At 31.6% G+C, this 17,793-nt stretch overlaps 2 protein-coding genes across 3 annotated transcripts; both read right to left on the reverse strand.

Annotated features, from left to right (window-relative positions):
• Nucleotides 1–4,512: 4,512 nt before the first annotated feature.
• LOC108855363 (S-adenosylmethionine synthase 3) lies at nucleotides 4,513–6,756 on the reverse strand. Its single transcript, XM_018629166.2, has 2 exons — nucleotides 6,547–6,756; nucleotides 4,513–5,974 (listed from the first exon to the last, which is right to left on the reverse strand). The coding sequence occupies exon 2, from the start codon at nucleotides 5,970–5,972 to the stop codon at nucleotides 4,800–4,802; it is 1,173 nt and encodes a 390-aa protein (XP_018484668.1). The 5' UTR covers nucleotides 5,973–5,974; nucleotides 6,547–6,756; the 3' UTR covers nucleotides 4,513–4,799.
• A 783-nt stretch (nucleotides 6,757–7,539) lies between these two features.
• On the reverse strand, nucleotides 7,540–8,995 carry LOC108849218 (uncharacterized). 2 transcript variants are annotated; one of them, XM_018622750.2, is made up of 5 exons: nucleotides 8,735–8,995; nucleotides 8,471–8,571; nucleotides 8,169–8,273; nucleotides 7,985–8,086; nucleotides 7,540–7,905 (listed from the first exon to the last, which is right to left on the reverse strand). In XM_018622750.2, exons 1-5 carry the CDS (start codon nucleotides 8,931–8,933, stop codon nucleotides 7,735–7,737), a joined length of 678 nt encoding a protein of 225 aa, XP_018478252.1. In that variant the 5' UTR covers nucleotides 8,934–8,995; the 3' UTR covers nucleotides 7,540–7,734. The 2 variants fall into 2 exon arrangements, with proteins under 2 accessions (XP_018478252.1, XP_018478251.1); XM_018622749.2 differs by having other exon boundaries at nucleotides 8,169–8,276; nucleotides 8,735–8,994.
• Nucleotides 8,996–17,793: the final 8,798 nt, after the last annotated feature.

Consider the following 17,793-nt stretch of genomic DNA (forward strand, 5'->3'; position numbering starts at 1 on the left):
GAGATGATGTGGGGGAAGATGTATGCTGATATATTATAAGCGTTTATGATGGAAACTGGAATTGAAATGGGTCCTAACTATTTGGACCCACTCACGAAATACATAATGAATATAGGTGGTCCACTCACCTAAGACTCATAAACGGTCTAAAAATATATCACATCGCTACCATTATTACGTTGCTCTCGTGAGATATACTTACGTTGTAAATTTATGGAAAATCGTAGGTTAAGATCACATTCACACATATTGACCGATGCAACGACAAGTGGCTTCAACAGTACCAGTGAGATGGCATACTACTACAATACGTAGATATCTCTCCGTCTCATAATCTTCAAAATCCACCACCAGCTTAACATATTACAAGATGAAGTGATGCTTCTTTTTTCTTTTTTTCTTGGTTAAAGAAGACGAAAGTGATGTGTGGAAAGCTATTAGGATTTGCGGTTAATGCCCAAGGAGCAGAAAACTTGATTGAATTCCCTATATTCGTAAATATAAAGGATTTGTGACACAAGTTGTGGGCATAGTGCAATAGTAATGAAACTATTGTTAAGATAGAACCAAGGATATCAAAGTTTCATTATTGTACTTGCCAAAAATATAAATAAGTATCATACGAGTAATAAAAACAGTACACATTTGTTAATGGTACAAAGTCATTATAAAAGATGGATATACAAAGAAAAACAGCAGTACAGTTTCAAAAAAAACAAAACAGCAGTACGAAAGAGAAAAAAAAAACACGTTACAGTCTGAAAAAAAAGAAAAAGAAGATCGAACGAGTTCTATAAAGATAAATTCGACGGTCTTGTGACATTTTCTAATAAAGGAACCATTTGAGAAAATCCAGCTCAACCGTTAGCAGTGGCTTAGATGCATTAGCGATTCAAAGGATCGCGGATGTGAAAACAAAAGTGGAAGCGGCAAATTGTATTCTTCTTTTACTACTAAAATCAAATGAAATGATGATTCGATTGTTTCTAGATTTTTTATGATCCTTGTCTTTGTAATATCGTATTGAACTATACGACTTTGACGCAGCCATGTGGTGAGCACAAAGCCAACTATTTGTTAAAAAAAAAAAGGGAGTTAAATTTACAGTCTGGAGTGTCAGTATCCTTCCTATTCTTTTCACTAGCTTTACCTCAATGTTTTAACTCTATGAGATCAAAACAATTGTCGGTAGTATTTTGTTTCTGAATTCCGTGTAACTTTTGAGTTTTTGGGAATTTGTTAAAAAATATATTTATTTATGTCTCTTTTCGGTTTGTCCACGAATATCATAAAATATTCGAAAACTTTTTTTTTAAATGAAAATATTCGAAAACATTTGACATGAAGTCACACATACGACATTGATTTGTTTATAGACTATGAATTAATAATAAGTAAATCTATTAAAGAACAGCTTATATTTTTATTTATAACTTTTTTAATATGTGTCAATTTACGACGATAATTAACTCATCATAACTGCTCTGTAATATTTATACTCATCATCTATACAATTAAAAAAGTGAATTACCTTTTATAATTATTTGAAAACAAGGAGAACAATATAAAAAGTTATAGTTTTGTTTGGAAAGGTAAATACAGTATATTAAAAAAGAGTAATGAATTTATGTTATTAAAAAAATTGAAAATTTTGGGCCAATTTAAAAATATACGAAAAATTGCCAATCTATTACCTAAAAATATATTTTGTTTAAAATAATAATAAAACAAAACTTAAATTTTATACATATTTCAAATCAAAATAATAATTTAAAATTGATTTATAAAAAAATTTATTTAAAATATACATACATTCAAAATTTGATTTTTACTAAAAACCGTTATGTATTTAATATATATATATAAGACAAATAAAATAGAAAGGTCAATTTCAAACACCAACTTAAATTATGGTTTTTATATTACACACTAAGTTTTAAAAATAAAATATATATAATTATTTTTATGATGATACATATAAAATATTATTAATTATATGAATGACACATATATAATATATAATAATGAAATGAAAAATAAATAGCAACTAAAAAGTATAGTAGCGCAGATTCGCGGATCAAAGTTTAGTTCTCTTTTATTCTGTTTGTTTCACACGATTTATTACGCAAATTACGTTTGTTTTTCATTTGTTTACACAAACTGCTTTACTCACCGCCATCCGTAACCTTGTGATTATGAGTACCCATATGTACAGTAAAAAAATCTGAATGACTAGCTTCAGATAATGTATGTACGCCTAATCGTAATAATAAATGTATATACAGTAAACCTCTATTGATATAATTATTAGTTAATCACATCAATCTATTCTATTTTGTTGAAGAGCTTTTTCGAACAGCTGTGATCCAAATTCGGAACGAGGTAAATTTACCCAAAATAGTATAAGGAATTAAACAATTAAATTAATTTTTTTATTAACCAGTATAGACTGTTTTAAATTTATGGAAATTATCTAAACTAGTTTTTCAAAAACAAATGTGGCCTTGGCTTAAATCCTTTTTTTTTTCTGAATATTCAAATGAGACAAAAAAACATAACTTCATATTTGTATAGTCACACAGATTTAGTGTTGTGGATTGCTTAAACCCATATGCATGCCATATCATTTAGTAAGCTAGAATTCGCTTACCACTAAATGATTTAAATATTTATTTATCGTGATTAGTTTTCATTCTGATAATCATTGTAGTCCTACCTTTTCTCTTTTTAATCTGATAATCATTGTAAGATATGATGCAAACAATGATTACTAGCCCACTTGGTAATGATGCAACAATGATTATCAGCCCAGTTGATAATGATATTTTTTTACAGTGATGCAAACATTGCTAGGTATGATACAAATTCACGGTTACGGAAGTCTCGTTGGTTTAAGCGCAGACTTTGATGCTTTACACCAAAGATTGATTCCGAATCACGGGAGAATAAGATCCAAGATCCGAACTTCTCTTGTAATTCAGAAAAAGATATGATGCAAACCTTAAATATGTATTTAGGTCTAAAGAATATTGTATCCGACGGACTGGTTGTTGTTAGTTGTTATGCAAATATTGAATAGTCTATGCTGTTAAGGTGAAGTGGTACTACTTCTAAAGAATATATATTACTATTTTTATTTAAAGAATACAGTCAATCAACTATTAACTGTATTAATTTTTCTATAAAAACAGATTTTATAATAAAAACAGCATTTTTGCTGATTCTACTGCCAAGAGCATCCCTTATGGGAGGTTAAAGATTCTTTTCTATTTATATATAAAAGAATAATAGTCAATATTCTTTTGGTTTAAATCGACATGAGATCCATAATTAAATATTAATATAAATAAATATATATATACATATAAATATATTAATACTTTTTTAGGTAAAATCCGTCGTTGAGGATGGTCTAAGGAATTTCATTTTTTTTCTTTGAGATCAAGAAGTTTGTTTATGTAGACAATATGATTTGATTAAAATAAATATCGTATATAAACTCATGTACAAAGGGATAATACGTTAATATTCAGATTATAAGCTTTAAACAACTATTGATTACATAGACAATAATACATTATTATTCGCATTTGAGAAATTTGTTTTGGCAGCAAACAAATATTCTATTACTCAAACTTAATATATTGTACAATGTATTAATTTTTATTACATATAATTATGGAATACATCCGAACCTCTTTTGTCCTACTCTTAGGTGGTAGAGAATTGAATTTTGTATTTTTTAATAACAAAATAAATTGGCAGATGTCTCCCAAGGACAATGCTGAAATTTAATAATAGTCAATATTCTTTTAGTTTAAATCGACATGAGTATTATGAAAATATGTAAATTGTCCCCCCCACCCCAAAGAAAAATATAAATAAGCTTTCACTATTTTGTCGGTAACGGTAATATCAGTCTTGATAATCTACCGTTGGAGGACACGTGTCACCGACGAAAAAAATCACTAATGTTATGTGGACATGTGATTGTATAAGTATTACCATTGTTCGGAATTTTGACAAACATATACTGTTTATGTAGCATATGTGGGACTCTGAGAGTATCTTGATTTCCACATACTTGTTTGCATATATAATAACGTATACATAGAAGAATCATTTGGATATGCACATAATTGAAGAGCGTTATGTCAAGTTCGTTATCATACTAATTGATCATAGTTTGGATGATTGCACCACACTACATGCCACACGACAAAATCAATGAGTTGAGTGATCGATACGGCTTTCGAATGGGATTCATTTCTTATTTTCGTTCCTATTTCTTTTGTTGTCATCTGAAAACTTCTTTAAAACAATGGCAAAATGCATACCGGTGAAGATATAGATTCACGGAGATATATATTTTTGTCAAAGTGACCTTTACTAGGTTAGGTAGTTTAGATGACATGTATGAAGCTGAAGAAGAGAGGTTTTGATACTTCTGTTCATTTTGGCTTCTCTGTTTTTTTTTTCAAGTTTAAAGATTGGTCACTCTGCACATAACGGTAATATTTAACACCACAACGATGCATTTCTTGACAATCAAAATTACAATACAAGAGGTTAAGAAGAAAAAAAACAGGAAATAAGAACATTGAAGTCAAAGTTCAACACCAATGAGGCCTTGTGTTCGAACTCCAGTGACAGCAAAAAAAAAACAAAATGTGAAAGTATGGGATTATTCAAATCTTTTGCAATAATAATAGTCTAATGATAAGTTCCCAGTAGTAGTAGTGGGAGAGAGAGAGTGTCTCAACTCCTCAGTTCTTGCTATTGCCACCTTTTTGTCTTGTCTAGGCCTTTGGCTTGAGTGGCTTAATCACCTCCCAAGTGAAATCAGGGTCTTCACGCCCAAAATGACCATACGCCGCCGTTTTCTGGAACCTGAAGTTACCTCCTCTCTTCAAGTCAAGGTTAATAGCCATCATCCCGGGCCTGAAGTCAAAAGCCTCCTTGATCAACACAAGGATATCCTTATCCGGGATAGTCCCAGTCTTGTACGTGTCAACAAACACCGAGAGCGGCTCAGGCACACCAATAGCGTAAGACACCTGAACAATGCAGCGGCGCGCGAGCCCCGCTGCAACCACACTCTTCGCAGCCTGCCTAACAATGTAAGCACCGCTTCTATCAACCTTGGTCGGATCTTTCCCCGAGAAAGCACCTCCACCGTGAGCACCCCAACCACCGTAAGTGTCGATGATGATCTTCCTCCCGGTGAGTCCAGCATCACCGTGAGGCCCTCCGATGACAAACCGACCAGACGGGTTAAGGTGGAAGATGGTCTTGTCATCAAGATACTTAGCGGGAATCACCGGCTTGATCACGTGCTGCTTCAAGTCCTTAGCGATCTCGTCGTTGGTCACGGTCTCATCGTGCTGAGTCGAGATGAGAACCGTGTGGACACGAATAGGAATCATGGCACCACCATCGTTCTTGTACTCGACGGTGACCTGCGTCTTACCATCAGGTCTCAGCCAGGGGCAAGTCTTGTTCTTCCTCACCTCGGTAAGCTTAGCACCGAGCTTGGTCGCGAGAACGTGAGTCAACGGCATAAGCTCGGGAGTCTCGTCCGTAGCGTAACCGAACATATGTCCCTGGTCACCGGCTCCGATGTCTTCAGGCTTCTTGGTGAGATGACCGTGGACTCCCTGAGCGATGTCGGGGCTCTGCTGCTCGATGTTGACGAGGACGTTGCATTTATCGGCGTCGAGGCCGACGTCGGCGGAGATGAAACCGATCTCTCTGCAGGTGGCTCTGACGATTTTTTCGTAGTCTACTTTAGCGGAGGTCGTGATCTCGCCGAAGACCATGACCATGTTGGTCTTGGTGCATGTCTCGCATGCTACTTTGCTTTCGGGGTCTTGTTCGAGGCATGCGTCGAGGATGGCGTCGGAGACTTGGTCGCAGAGCTTGTCGGGATGGCCCTCGTTGACTGATTCAGATGTGAATAGAAAAGTTTCCATTTCTGTAGATGTTAAGAATGAAATTATTATTCTGAATCTAAATAATTTTTTTAAAAAATATTTGATATTTCTGGTTGTTGATTTTGATTTCAAAAATTGAATTTGATGATAATTTATTTTTTAAATCATCCGAATGAAGATTAAAGATTAGATAGTTTAGATTACGGGTATTATCTGATCTGAATTGATAATACCCAATTAAAGTAATTTAAAGAGATTCTGATGTGTTTTCTAAATATCTTTTGGTTGTTGTGAATATTTTATGTGGTTTGGTTAATTTTTAATCAAAATTTTAAATAACGGTACAATTTGAAGATTATTTTTTATTAATTTAGTAGATTTTTGGGTGTTTCTGGATATTAAATATATATGGATCCAAATTGGAAAAGAACAAAACTGAATTCCGTCCAAAAAAAACTAGAAAATCCAAAAATCCATTTCCTATTCGACACAAACTCAATGATTCCAAATCGCGAACGAGTGATTACTACAGAACAAACAACCAACCAAAACAACGAATATAAACGAAGAAAGAGCAACACTTCATTATATAACTGAATCGAAGAAAACGAACCTGTTAAGAAGTAGAGATGGATCCGAGATCTGTAGAAGAGCAAAGAGAAACGAGAGAGAGAGAGAGTAATGAGAGAAAGAGCAGAGATTTATTTATTGAGATAATAAAGAGTGAGTGTGAGAGGAGGAGATAAACTCGCCGCGTGACTCGGGAGTTCGACTACTCGCTCTGTATTTATGTGTTTTGCCCGCTCTTATCGTGCTACCTTCCCCTTCGGTTTATATCGTTGGCGAAGTTATGATCAAGTGTTTTTGGGGTGTACAGTAGTGAAATGATTTAGGGACGTCGATCTTGCATTGGGAGGAATTGGACGGTGAGATGTAGCTGATTATAATCTCTCACCAACCCCGTCCGTCGTTGGTGGTATGGGTGTGGTTGGTGAGATGAGCCAACCCGATTTCGACATCGCAATTGGATCGATCATAGTGTATATACAGTGTAACTCCGAACCAGTTCCTTAAGAGTTTTTTCTTTTCAAAAAATAAATTGACATGTTTTAATTTTTTTTTTAACGACCACATGTTTTAGTTTGTTTTTCCATAGCTGTGTTAGTTTAGTGATGGTGCTATTCAAAAAAAAAAAAAAGCTTACTGTAAACTAGTATGCATGTTTCACGTTCTTTACAAGTTTTTTTCCTCTTAATATATTTAAATGTTAAGACGTTACGTATATATATATGAATGGAGTAAAAATAAAACAAGAAAAATGTTTGTGGTTGGTAGCAGCTGAAGACGAGAATACAAAGATATGAGAAAAAATTAGTAAACAATAGTCCAGTAACTGAATAAGACAGTTCAGGGAAAATGATGATTTGACATTTTAATCTTGGTCAATATGTTCAAAGGTTTGGGCAAATTGTCGGATACGCATTAGACTAATGGATACATTTGTGAGTTACAAAGTTCAAAATCATATTTGGAAAAACACTAAACCTGTTTTAAAAACATTATCTAGTATCTAGTTGGCGTCTATGTATAATAGATGTTGAAATCATTTACAGTATAAGCTACCATTTATTCAATTGATGAAAAATAAAGACTTAAAAGAACAGATCATCCCCACCGAATCTGTAGTTGAATACAATTAGGGAATTTATACCAAGTGTAAAGTTCTGTACAATGAATGATTTATAAAACACTTGTGACTTGTGAGGTTAGAGCACCATTATTATAGAAGTTTCATGATGATTCACAAGAAATCCCATTGCCAATAAACTTTGTCAACAATGCCTCCACCAGTTCGAACCGCAAGGTGAAGCCTCTCTGCAGTGGGAGGAACTCCCCAGAGATATGGAACGGCCACTGACATTTTTAACTTCTCTTGTAAACCCCCTTTGCTCTCTTTCTCTGCAGCAACAACCTTCAACACAAAAGTAAAAGTAGGAGTTACTTTAAGACTCGAGCGAGAAAGAATGTTGGGAGATAAGAGAGTGTTGTACCTCTCCACCGTATTCTAAGACAGTGTCTTCAACAACATCACTGAGCATCTCAACGGAGCGACAGAATCCATAGATACAGAGTCTTCTTCCCATATCAAGTCCCTGACATTTTTTAACAGAATGAGATAAATACCTGTTGTGTCTATAGCGTTTAACTAACCAAGAAAGTGAAAATGTTTCATACGTTTGTAGCAGCGATGTCGAAAAGAGCTCCAAGGCATAGTCCTTGGGCAGGATCCATGTAAGAACTTTCCTGAAACTTTGGATGTTTCTTGGACCTCCCATGTTTCTTCTGTCACAAAGCATATGAATCAATTCCCACCATAAAGAAAATATTAGTAGGAAAAAGCAAACTGAAGTAAAAGGGCAGTACTGTAACTACTTCATCTATGAGACACAGTGAGAATCTCAAACAGTGGTTAACCAAAGTCTCTACCTTTTTGACTATCGAAGAAGCCAAAAGTTAAAGGAAATGAAAATGCATACATTAGATGAGTTGATGCGACGAGGAACCATGTTGCCACCAATCTGAATCAGCCCATCAGAGGTGAAAAGTGTGATTCTTTCTTCATGAACCCATTCAATGCCTGCAAATCGTTTGAATCAGCAAAAACAAGGTGATCATATAAGCTCAAGAATGATCAAATTAAACACATCCTAATTTGATCAAAATATCATGTATCTAAATTTTGAATCAGACTATTCGGAGGAAAGAACAATGGATCGGAAGTGAGATGATTGATTAATTACCTTTATCTCCATCGGACCATGGGAAGAAGGCATCGTCATCGGAGAAGCTACCGTAATGCGGCGATGACTTAGCTGCAAATCGAGCCGAACGAGAAGGCCGAGCGCGAGAAAGAAGAGAGAATCGAGAAGAAGAAGCGGTCGTGGCCAAGACGCGAGAGATGGTGAGGTGAGAGAAGAGAAGCGCAGATGTCTCCGCCATAACCAGATTCTAATCACAGAAAACAGAGCAGATGCGTGAAGCGGTAGGAATAGAAAATATGGAGAGGAAGACCGAACAAGTCTACGCCACATGTTTTTTTTTTTTTACGACAATACTGTCACGTGTCAATGTCCGATTTTTTTTTTTTTACCTTCACAATGTCCGAATTTTCTTAGGAAAAGTTCCATAGAAACCAAATTGGTAAATATTAAACAAATCAAAAACAATTTTGGATGCTTTGTTAGGCCCATCTTATGTTTTATGGGCCTGTAGGACTAAAACAAGCCCATGAATATGATAACGAAAATTGTGTATAGTTCATTTTAAAACAAAAACATCTTATCTATTAAAAGATAAGTGGCTATGATATTTAAGTGATGATGATGTAACTAATTTGGAAGTGGAATCCACACCAAGTTTCTATTGTCTTTTACTTAACTTTTCGTTCTATAATCTAGATATATGTTTTCATTTTTGTTGCAGTGGAAGCCGAAGAATCCTATTAAAATGTGTACCAACAAGCGGACAAAGTAGAAGAACTATTCTATAAGCTGCTCAAGAATCATTTTTTGGATAGACTAACAATTTTACCAAAAATTATCTCAACTCAAATTATTCAAAAGTATTTGACTGAATGCATCTTTTTAATATTTCAGTGATATTCATGTACGCTTGTTTACATGAAAGAGAAATAACAAACTTTTGATGTTTCAATGATTCTGTTTGTGTGATCAAGGAAGCTCAATTAATATTTGCTAGTTAGGTACAAAGTTGTTTCACAAGAATAGTAAGATGGAAATTTAGTGGTCCGATTGTGTTTCATGTTATCGAGTGGACTTTTCCCTTAAAATAATTATTTGCCCGTTACTTTGTTCTTATTTTAAAATGAAGTAATGAAATTATCGCAAAAGAAGTTTTCAAAGTACTTTCCACACGATTTCAACAGCTTCAAAATAAATGAAAGCGAAAATTTCTTTTATAGGCTGTATACTTAAATTGAAAACTTAGGCTGTCTTTGATTTTTGTTCATTGTTAGCTTTCCTTTGACTTATATAACAAAACACCTAGCCCTACCACATTTCACAATCACAAAAGTCATGTTCACATGCATGTGTGGAATATCCCACATACAGCCAATCACAAAGTTCTTCACACTGTTTTGTTAAACATCAGGCTTTCTTTTCTCACATTTCCAGGTGCGTATGTAGAAAATATGTTCTTCAAAATCAGTTGAGCTCAAAACTAGTTACGTTTGTTTATATATATATATATATTAATCTCATATAGTTCACGGCACTTTCAACCACGTACAAGTGAAATTCATATCGCGTACATACATTATTTGTAGACATATCAGAACACTTTCTAAAGGACACGTAAGTTAAATATTTCACTATCGAACGGAAATAATTAAAAATAAAGGAGAGAAAACGAAATAATCTCTCAAGAAGGGTCGTCTCATATACGTTCTAGTCATTCGCTAGAGGACGTGAATCATATGGACCCTGAGTTCTAGCTACCTACAACCATTTTCATATAGTGGTGAAATAATAAGATAGAGTAAAAGTACGATAATAGATAAAAGGTACAAAAATAATATAACAGAAGAGAAGGTGGAAAAGGATTTTAAAAGGTACAAAAATAATTTAACAGATGACAAAAAAGGTGGAAAAGGATTTATATAAAATGATAATGAAGGAGGACTAGGGCACACGTGAAGTGCACATGCTGTCCATGCCAGCGGGCAACCTTCGTTTTCTATCTCAGCCTGTTCGTTTTCATTGCTTCTAGATTGACATATCCATTTTCTTGGATTTTATTTCCCATATATATGATTATATTATATCGATGTTTAAGAAGGAGCTACTTGCTAATCAGATGCCTACAAGATGTTTGTTTTAGTGAGTATACCAATCGAAGGGAATAACTCCTGTTTTAAAATATTTTTTCCTACTAATTAATCAAACATATATATATAGTCTAAGTCTGGTTGCACGGTCTCATACATCTAATCTAATTTGCTAAACCCTCGACTTTGGAATAAATGATAGTAATACTCGAGTAGTGATTTCGTATATCAATCGTATAATGTATAATTTATAAATGTCATATCTACCAAATCAGATATTTCATCTGTTTTTATTTTATGTTGGTTTATTAGCACTAAGCTCAAGTCTCTCCAGTGGGGGCATTATTAACTTGTCACTAGTATGGGAGGATGAATCCAACAAATCAGAACTACCCGTAACATTAAGAAAATTAAAAACGTGGGAATGAGTCATCATGAGGATAACTAATGGATTAAGTAAATCTCATATCAAATGTTGCAAATATTTTTCTTCAAAAAAAAAATGTTGCAAATATGAAATATATTTAGTGTTGGCTGTAATTAATAGATACTTTTGCGTAAATTAGTTGAGTGGTCTAATAAACTGATAAAACAATAAAGCAGCAAGCAAACAAAAAATGACATCTCATAACCGTACAATCATACACACAATTAGGAATTTATCATGCAAATTGAAACTTCCACGAAAGAGGAAAAAGATATAATCATTGACTGGAAACACAATTCACTCAACCAAAGTATCAGTCATGCATATAGAGGAAATGATAAAATTCATCAAGCAAGTTAACCGTAGAAAAAAACGACTAACAAAAGGAATTAACCCTAAAATAAATTATATGTGTAATGTTGATTAGATGATTTTTCTATTGAACCGCATTAGATGATTTTTTCTATATCATTGCTTGATAAGTTTCATATTATAGACATTTGGATGATAATTTCTGTATCATTTACACTATATACACATCCCATACATTTTTCATAAGAAAAAAAAGTTCTAGGTTTTTTAACGAATTTTTTTTTATTCCAGGTTGTTTGTATATATGTTATCATGATATATGGTAATTAACAGCTCATATAATTGAAACAGTAGCTGATTGTAATAATTAATAAAATATCATAGCAGATGATATATGCAACAGTTACATTTTTACCACACCCTTGTTTATCTGTGGTTTAAAAATATAATACCATATTTTTAGAGGATATCACATACTAAACTAATCTGAACCTAGGATAGAAATAGAAACAAATGAAAAGAAAAGGTATTGACCATAAACGCAAGTGGGTGACACATTTTGATCAAACAAAACACTAATGAATTAGAAGTAACATGGTCACATGCATCCCCACCCGAGTATGTAAGTTCTATATATTTAAGAAAAAGCATTATATTATTAGTTTCAATGGAAATGAATTATAATATTTTTCTTCAAATAATTTGTAAAATAAATTTAAAATATTTAACTAATAACACAAGTTTAACGCTTTAGTATATACACGGTGTTTTTAATTTATTAGTTAGTCTTTTATTGGATGAAAATGTGCCAAATAAGTTTCAAAAGTTGTGCCAAATAATCCATTTTTTAGAACTAACCGTGAAGCTAACTTAAGAGAATGGGTAAAACGTTGTTTCTGCCTTTCCGGGTTTAATTTTTAAAACTGGTATTAAGTTTTTTTTTTCTTGTCACCAAGTTATTATTATGACTATTTTAAAATAAACGATGTTTAAAGAAAATTTTGATATTTCAAAATAGATAATATTTTCATAAATCAATATAGTTTTTAACTTTAATAAAAACCGTACAACCAATGATGTTTTGTAGTTTATTTGTAATTGGTTAAATAATTTTTAATTTATATTTTACTGAAATTTTCTTTAGAAACAAATAATAGTTATGCATTATACTAAAACTTCATTTATTTTGAAACAGAGTATATTTTTTATACCGAAACTTTACTTACAAACACGATCGTAATACAGCTAGAAAAAGAACATCATAAGTTTTTTAAAACAAGTACGAACCTGACAATTAAGTTGGAGATTCGCAAAACCAAGATTCCTTAACCTTTACAATAATCGAAACAATCGTGCAGGCACTTACGAAATTTCCAGCCCACTTAGCAGATAAGGAATTAAGGGTAAAAGCAAATTAAACTTTAAAATAATGAGCCAATTATTAAGGGGAAAAGCATATTGTTGAATTTAAGTAAAAAACATATTGGGATATAAAGAGCACGTGCGAAGTTGCGAAGTGATCTGGGCTTTCGATTTTGGTGGAAACCACAAAATAAACAAAAAAACATCTTCTTTTTTGAAACTGAAAAACGTCTTCTTCTTGCTCAATTATATTTGTTATTTTTGGTAGGTTTGTAAAGAAAAATATTTGATAGGGTTACCTATAATTTATGAAAATTTTCTTAGTTAATTTCATATACTATTTATTCATTTTTACTTAAAGATAGATTATACATTATATGGACTTTCCACTTTTGCTTTCACGAGAATGCTGCCGAATTTATATTTTCGTTTGTCGTCATATTGCTTTATATTCCCATCATAACTAATTTAGTGTTATTATATGGGGATTAATCCACTAAATCAAAATCTCACTAGAAGGATTCGCCACTTGTGAATATCTTTTACACCCTGTAGTCTTGTAGGTAGATGCTACGGCGAAGCTGTCTCGATTGTACCATCTCGAAAGCAAATAATGCAATGTCTCAACTGTACCATCTACAAAGTCAATAATGCAATCTAGGGAAGAATTTCATAGTTAAGTTACTAATACTAACTATTTAGCTACATTTAAAAATATTATACGAATTTTATTTGCTTAGAACATAGTAATCCCACAATTTTTATATGATTCAGTTATATACATAGATGTTTCACTGCAGTACGAAATACATGATCATTTAACTACATGCAAAAAGTAGTTCTCCGTTTGTTAGGAAAATACAGTTAAAAAAGTGGTGACATTAGATTTTTATAAAAGATTATCTTATTACATATTTAAAGACACATTTTACAAAATATTTACCTTATTTTGTTTTACATGATACCTGCATGTTGATAATGAAGCAACAACACATGTGGAAACATAGATGAAACTGGCCTTATTAGTACAAAATGAGTATGACCTTCTTAAACACAGATGAAACTGAACTAATTACTAAAAATGAAAGATGTCTTAGCGAATCATTACTTTTCCGCACACTCTCTTCGTTATTAGTTCGACAATGCAATGTGAGATCTCTCATCTCGCTATTTTAGATTTAGCAATTTGTAAATAAGAAAATTTACCTACTCGTTTGTTTTTCAAAATATATTGAATTGTTAAAAAAATAGAGATAATTTCATCGTGAATATAAAACAACAATATAATATTTAGTATATACTTATATAAAACTATATATAAATAGATTGTTAATTTATTATTTTAATGAGACCATATATTTACACATGACTTTCTAAAAATCACTCTTTTTATTTTATCGATTGTTAATTGTTCAACTTTTTTTTCTTGTATAAATTTATCAACTGATCCGGTCTGGTTCTGAAAATAACACACTTAATACTAAAAAGTGGACTAACTCGAAAGTTTAGCGCAAGAATGTCACCACTGTCAACCAGAATCACAATGAGTGTCACCACGTCAACCACTTTTCAGTGAATGTACTCGAGCGGCATTCGAGTATTTTCGTTTGTCTCTTATAGTCTTATTCAATTCTACTATATAAATACCATATGCAATGAATGCGTTTGGTAATATATTCAAGAGTGGGTGATGATGTGCGACTATTTTCTTTTAGTCACGCTGTGCGTTTTCTTTACAAAATACAACAAAGATACGAAACTATAATTTTATAATCCCTTTGTTTGGGGAGGGTACTGGACCACACAACTTTATATTATCATATATAGCTATTGATTTTTACATTAACAATTGTTTTACTAGTGTTACAAAGAAACAAAAAAAAACAATTGTTTTACTAACTAAGCAGGAGCATATGATTTCAGTTAATTATGCAGTATTTAAAAAATGGCGGATGACCTTTTAGTCTTTGACTAATATGATATATTCTCAAAATAAAATAGCACTTTCTCCGTTTAAAATATAAAAATGTTTTAAATAACTTTAATGTTACATTTTAGATATATTTTAATTTTTAAAGCTGTGTAGTCAATCAAAATTTATAAATTATTACAGTTAGTCGAGCTATTTTAAATTTACATTTTTAGATAAGAATAAATTCATCAATCTTTATGTTTTCTAAAACATCTTATTATTTCGAGAAAATGGATCTTCCATATAGTAGTAAAAGATAAACAGACTATTTTTGCTTACAATATAGCATAGGTGTCAAATTTTCATATGAATTCATATTCTATGTTCTTTGACCTTTTCATATTCGATCATCGCCTCGTTTTTCTCCGTATATGGCTACCATTAAACTACTATTCTATCCATTCCCGAAACAAGATTTCTTAGAATTATCTTATGTTCTATAGTAAAAGATGTTTAAAATTCTAAAGTACTTTTAATCATTAATATTGATAATTTGTAATTTAAAATTATTAATAAATAATTAAAATAGTTAAGTTTTATTGGTTGATAATTATTAGAAAATTATATAAAATTTCATTATATTTTTAATACATGAATATTTTAGAAAATCATTTTTCGAGAATGGGTACCGTTTAAAGTTCCACTTAACTATTTGATATTAAATGCTTCTAGGGATACTTCACATCCCCTATTTTAGTAGTATGTCAACCTCGACCTATCAATTCTTTTGGTTCTAATTGATTTCATTAGGATAAAAAAGCAAAAATGATGGAAAATGAAATGCCGAAAACAAGAATAAAACAAATTAACAAAAATATTATTATTCTAGCAAAATAGATAATAAAGCTGAATGTATATTTTCTTTATTTAAAGAGTATTAAAGTAAATTATAAGAGGTTGTGATATGCATAATTATTAAGTTTATAGTGAAATATAGAGTAAATTAACATTTAGAGTAAATATTTACTTAAAAATACTATCCACTCACACTTTTTATATTCTTTTTATATTTTCAATTATATTCTTTTGTTCAATCAAGTTTTTAATAATTTTATCGATATACAAATTCTTCCTTTTTCACTTAGTGGAAACTCATACTCCATCTATTATACAAAGTTAAAAAAAAGTTTAACTTTTCACACATTTTAAAAATAAATTAATAATAATAAAATAATTTTTAAATGCTATATTTTCAAAATATCAATTTATTTCAATAATAATAATTATAGATGAACATAATAAACAAGTTAAAATTTAAATTGAGAATATTAAATTTTTATTTAATGAAACGAATAAAAATGTCAAAACTTTTATCTTCGTAAAATATAAAGAACATGCATTAAAAGTTATAGTATATAATTAGTTAATAAAAATTAAGATGGCAAAAAAAGTATATAATTAGTTAGTATGTATCAACTGATCCATTTGACATATATTAGAGATAGCCTTTGGAAAAATTTCAGCATACAATCTTTTCATTTGCATGAGAATCGACATAAAAAGTGCCGTGTCTCCATATAGGTCTTTTGAAGATTTAGGGTTTTGAAATGAGTGGTTGTCGCATTAAACAATGATCAAGTACATGTGGTGAAATCAATCTGAACAAGTAAGATAAGTCAATGCTTGCATGCCAATGTGTTATACTAGAAATAAATATATTCGTTCACATACACAAGAACGCGATCTCGATTTATGAGTTTCTGATGTTAAATGACCGAATCTGAGTGGAGAAAGAAAGAGCCGTGGGATAACTTTTTTTTTAACACTGAAACTTTTAGATTCATTGATGAAATACATGGGTGATATACAAACTAAAGACATAAGCCGGCAGACAACGAGATGTCTCCAGGAGCCGTGGGATTACTTTCTATACTATATTTTTTTAATAAACTATTTACGCGTAAGAGTGTCTTATGTATCAATTTGAGTCTCCATGAGGTTTTTTGGTGTATAAGCTAAGACAAAACAATGCATCAGATTCAGAAGGCATGTTTTGATATCGTGGATCAATCCACTGAAGTAGAACTATTTCTTTCAAATCAGAGTGTCATTTATTACATACAGCACACAAATATTTTCTACTCCATTTTCAAAGTCAAATATTTCTCTTTTGAAGCGGACAAAGTTTTTACAAGCTAACCAAATGTCAGGTGTCAGGATTACAGTAACTTCACTGCAGTCTGTAGATGTTGTCTCCACTCACGGTTAAGGAAAAGAAACACAAATGGGACTGTAGTAAGTTTTTTAAACAGAGTACTTTCACTAATACAAACAAATCCACACCGGTTATTTGTGCATATACGATTAATTAGGTAATTTAGGTTCAGTAAAGATTTTTTTATAAAATCATTATGTAGGAGAACAGTATGGTAGGTTTTGTTTTAACTTTCAACTAATGAGTAATCACCGACGCGACTTTTAGTTAAAAACAGATTCGATGAAAGGACTAGCTAGCTGGAATTCAGAGTATAATTTAACAGGTTATGAAAGAAAAGACCATGAAACATGTCAGAGTGAGGAAAACGAGGGGGGGGGGCTGTTAAAGTCCACCTTCATTGTTACTGTATAGGATTTGAAGTTTAATGGCAACATGTTTCCTTTTGATTTTCGAATTACGTAAAGACGTATAAATTGAAGACCTTTTTTTTGCCAAAAATAAGCTTTTAAACTGTAAATGTATATTTTGTGTGACAGTGCAAATGATAAAAGGTACTAAACCTTTTACCAATATATTCTTAAAATAGTTTAAATCATGCTATCACCTTTTAAAATGTAAAATTTTATCAAAAACATTTACAAACTTAAAGCACCGGTAAAAAAGAAAAACAAACACTGACAATTGAGTTTTTTTTCTTTGCTTATTTAAAGTGTCTGAACTAATTATTCAAAGAGTCTCCTAAACGGTGCACAAAATAAATATTTGAAGTGATTTAGTTTT

This window comes from Raphanus sativus, chromosome 4 (assembly GCF_000801105.2).
Source record: "Raphanus sativus cultivar WK10039 chromosome 4, ASM80110v3, whole genome shotgun sequence".
Classification (NCBI taxonomy): Eukaryota; Viridiplantae; Streptophyta; class Magnoliopsida; order Brassicales; family Brassicaceae; genus Raphanus; species Raphanus sativus.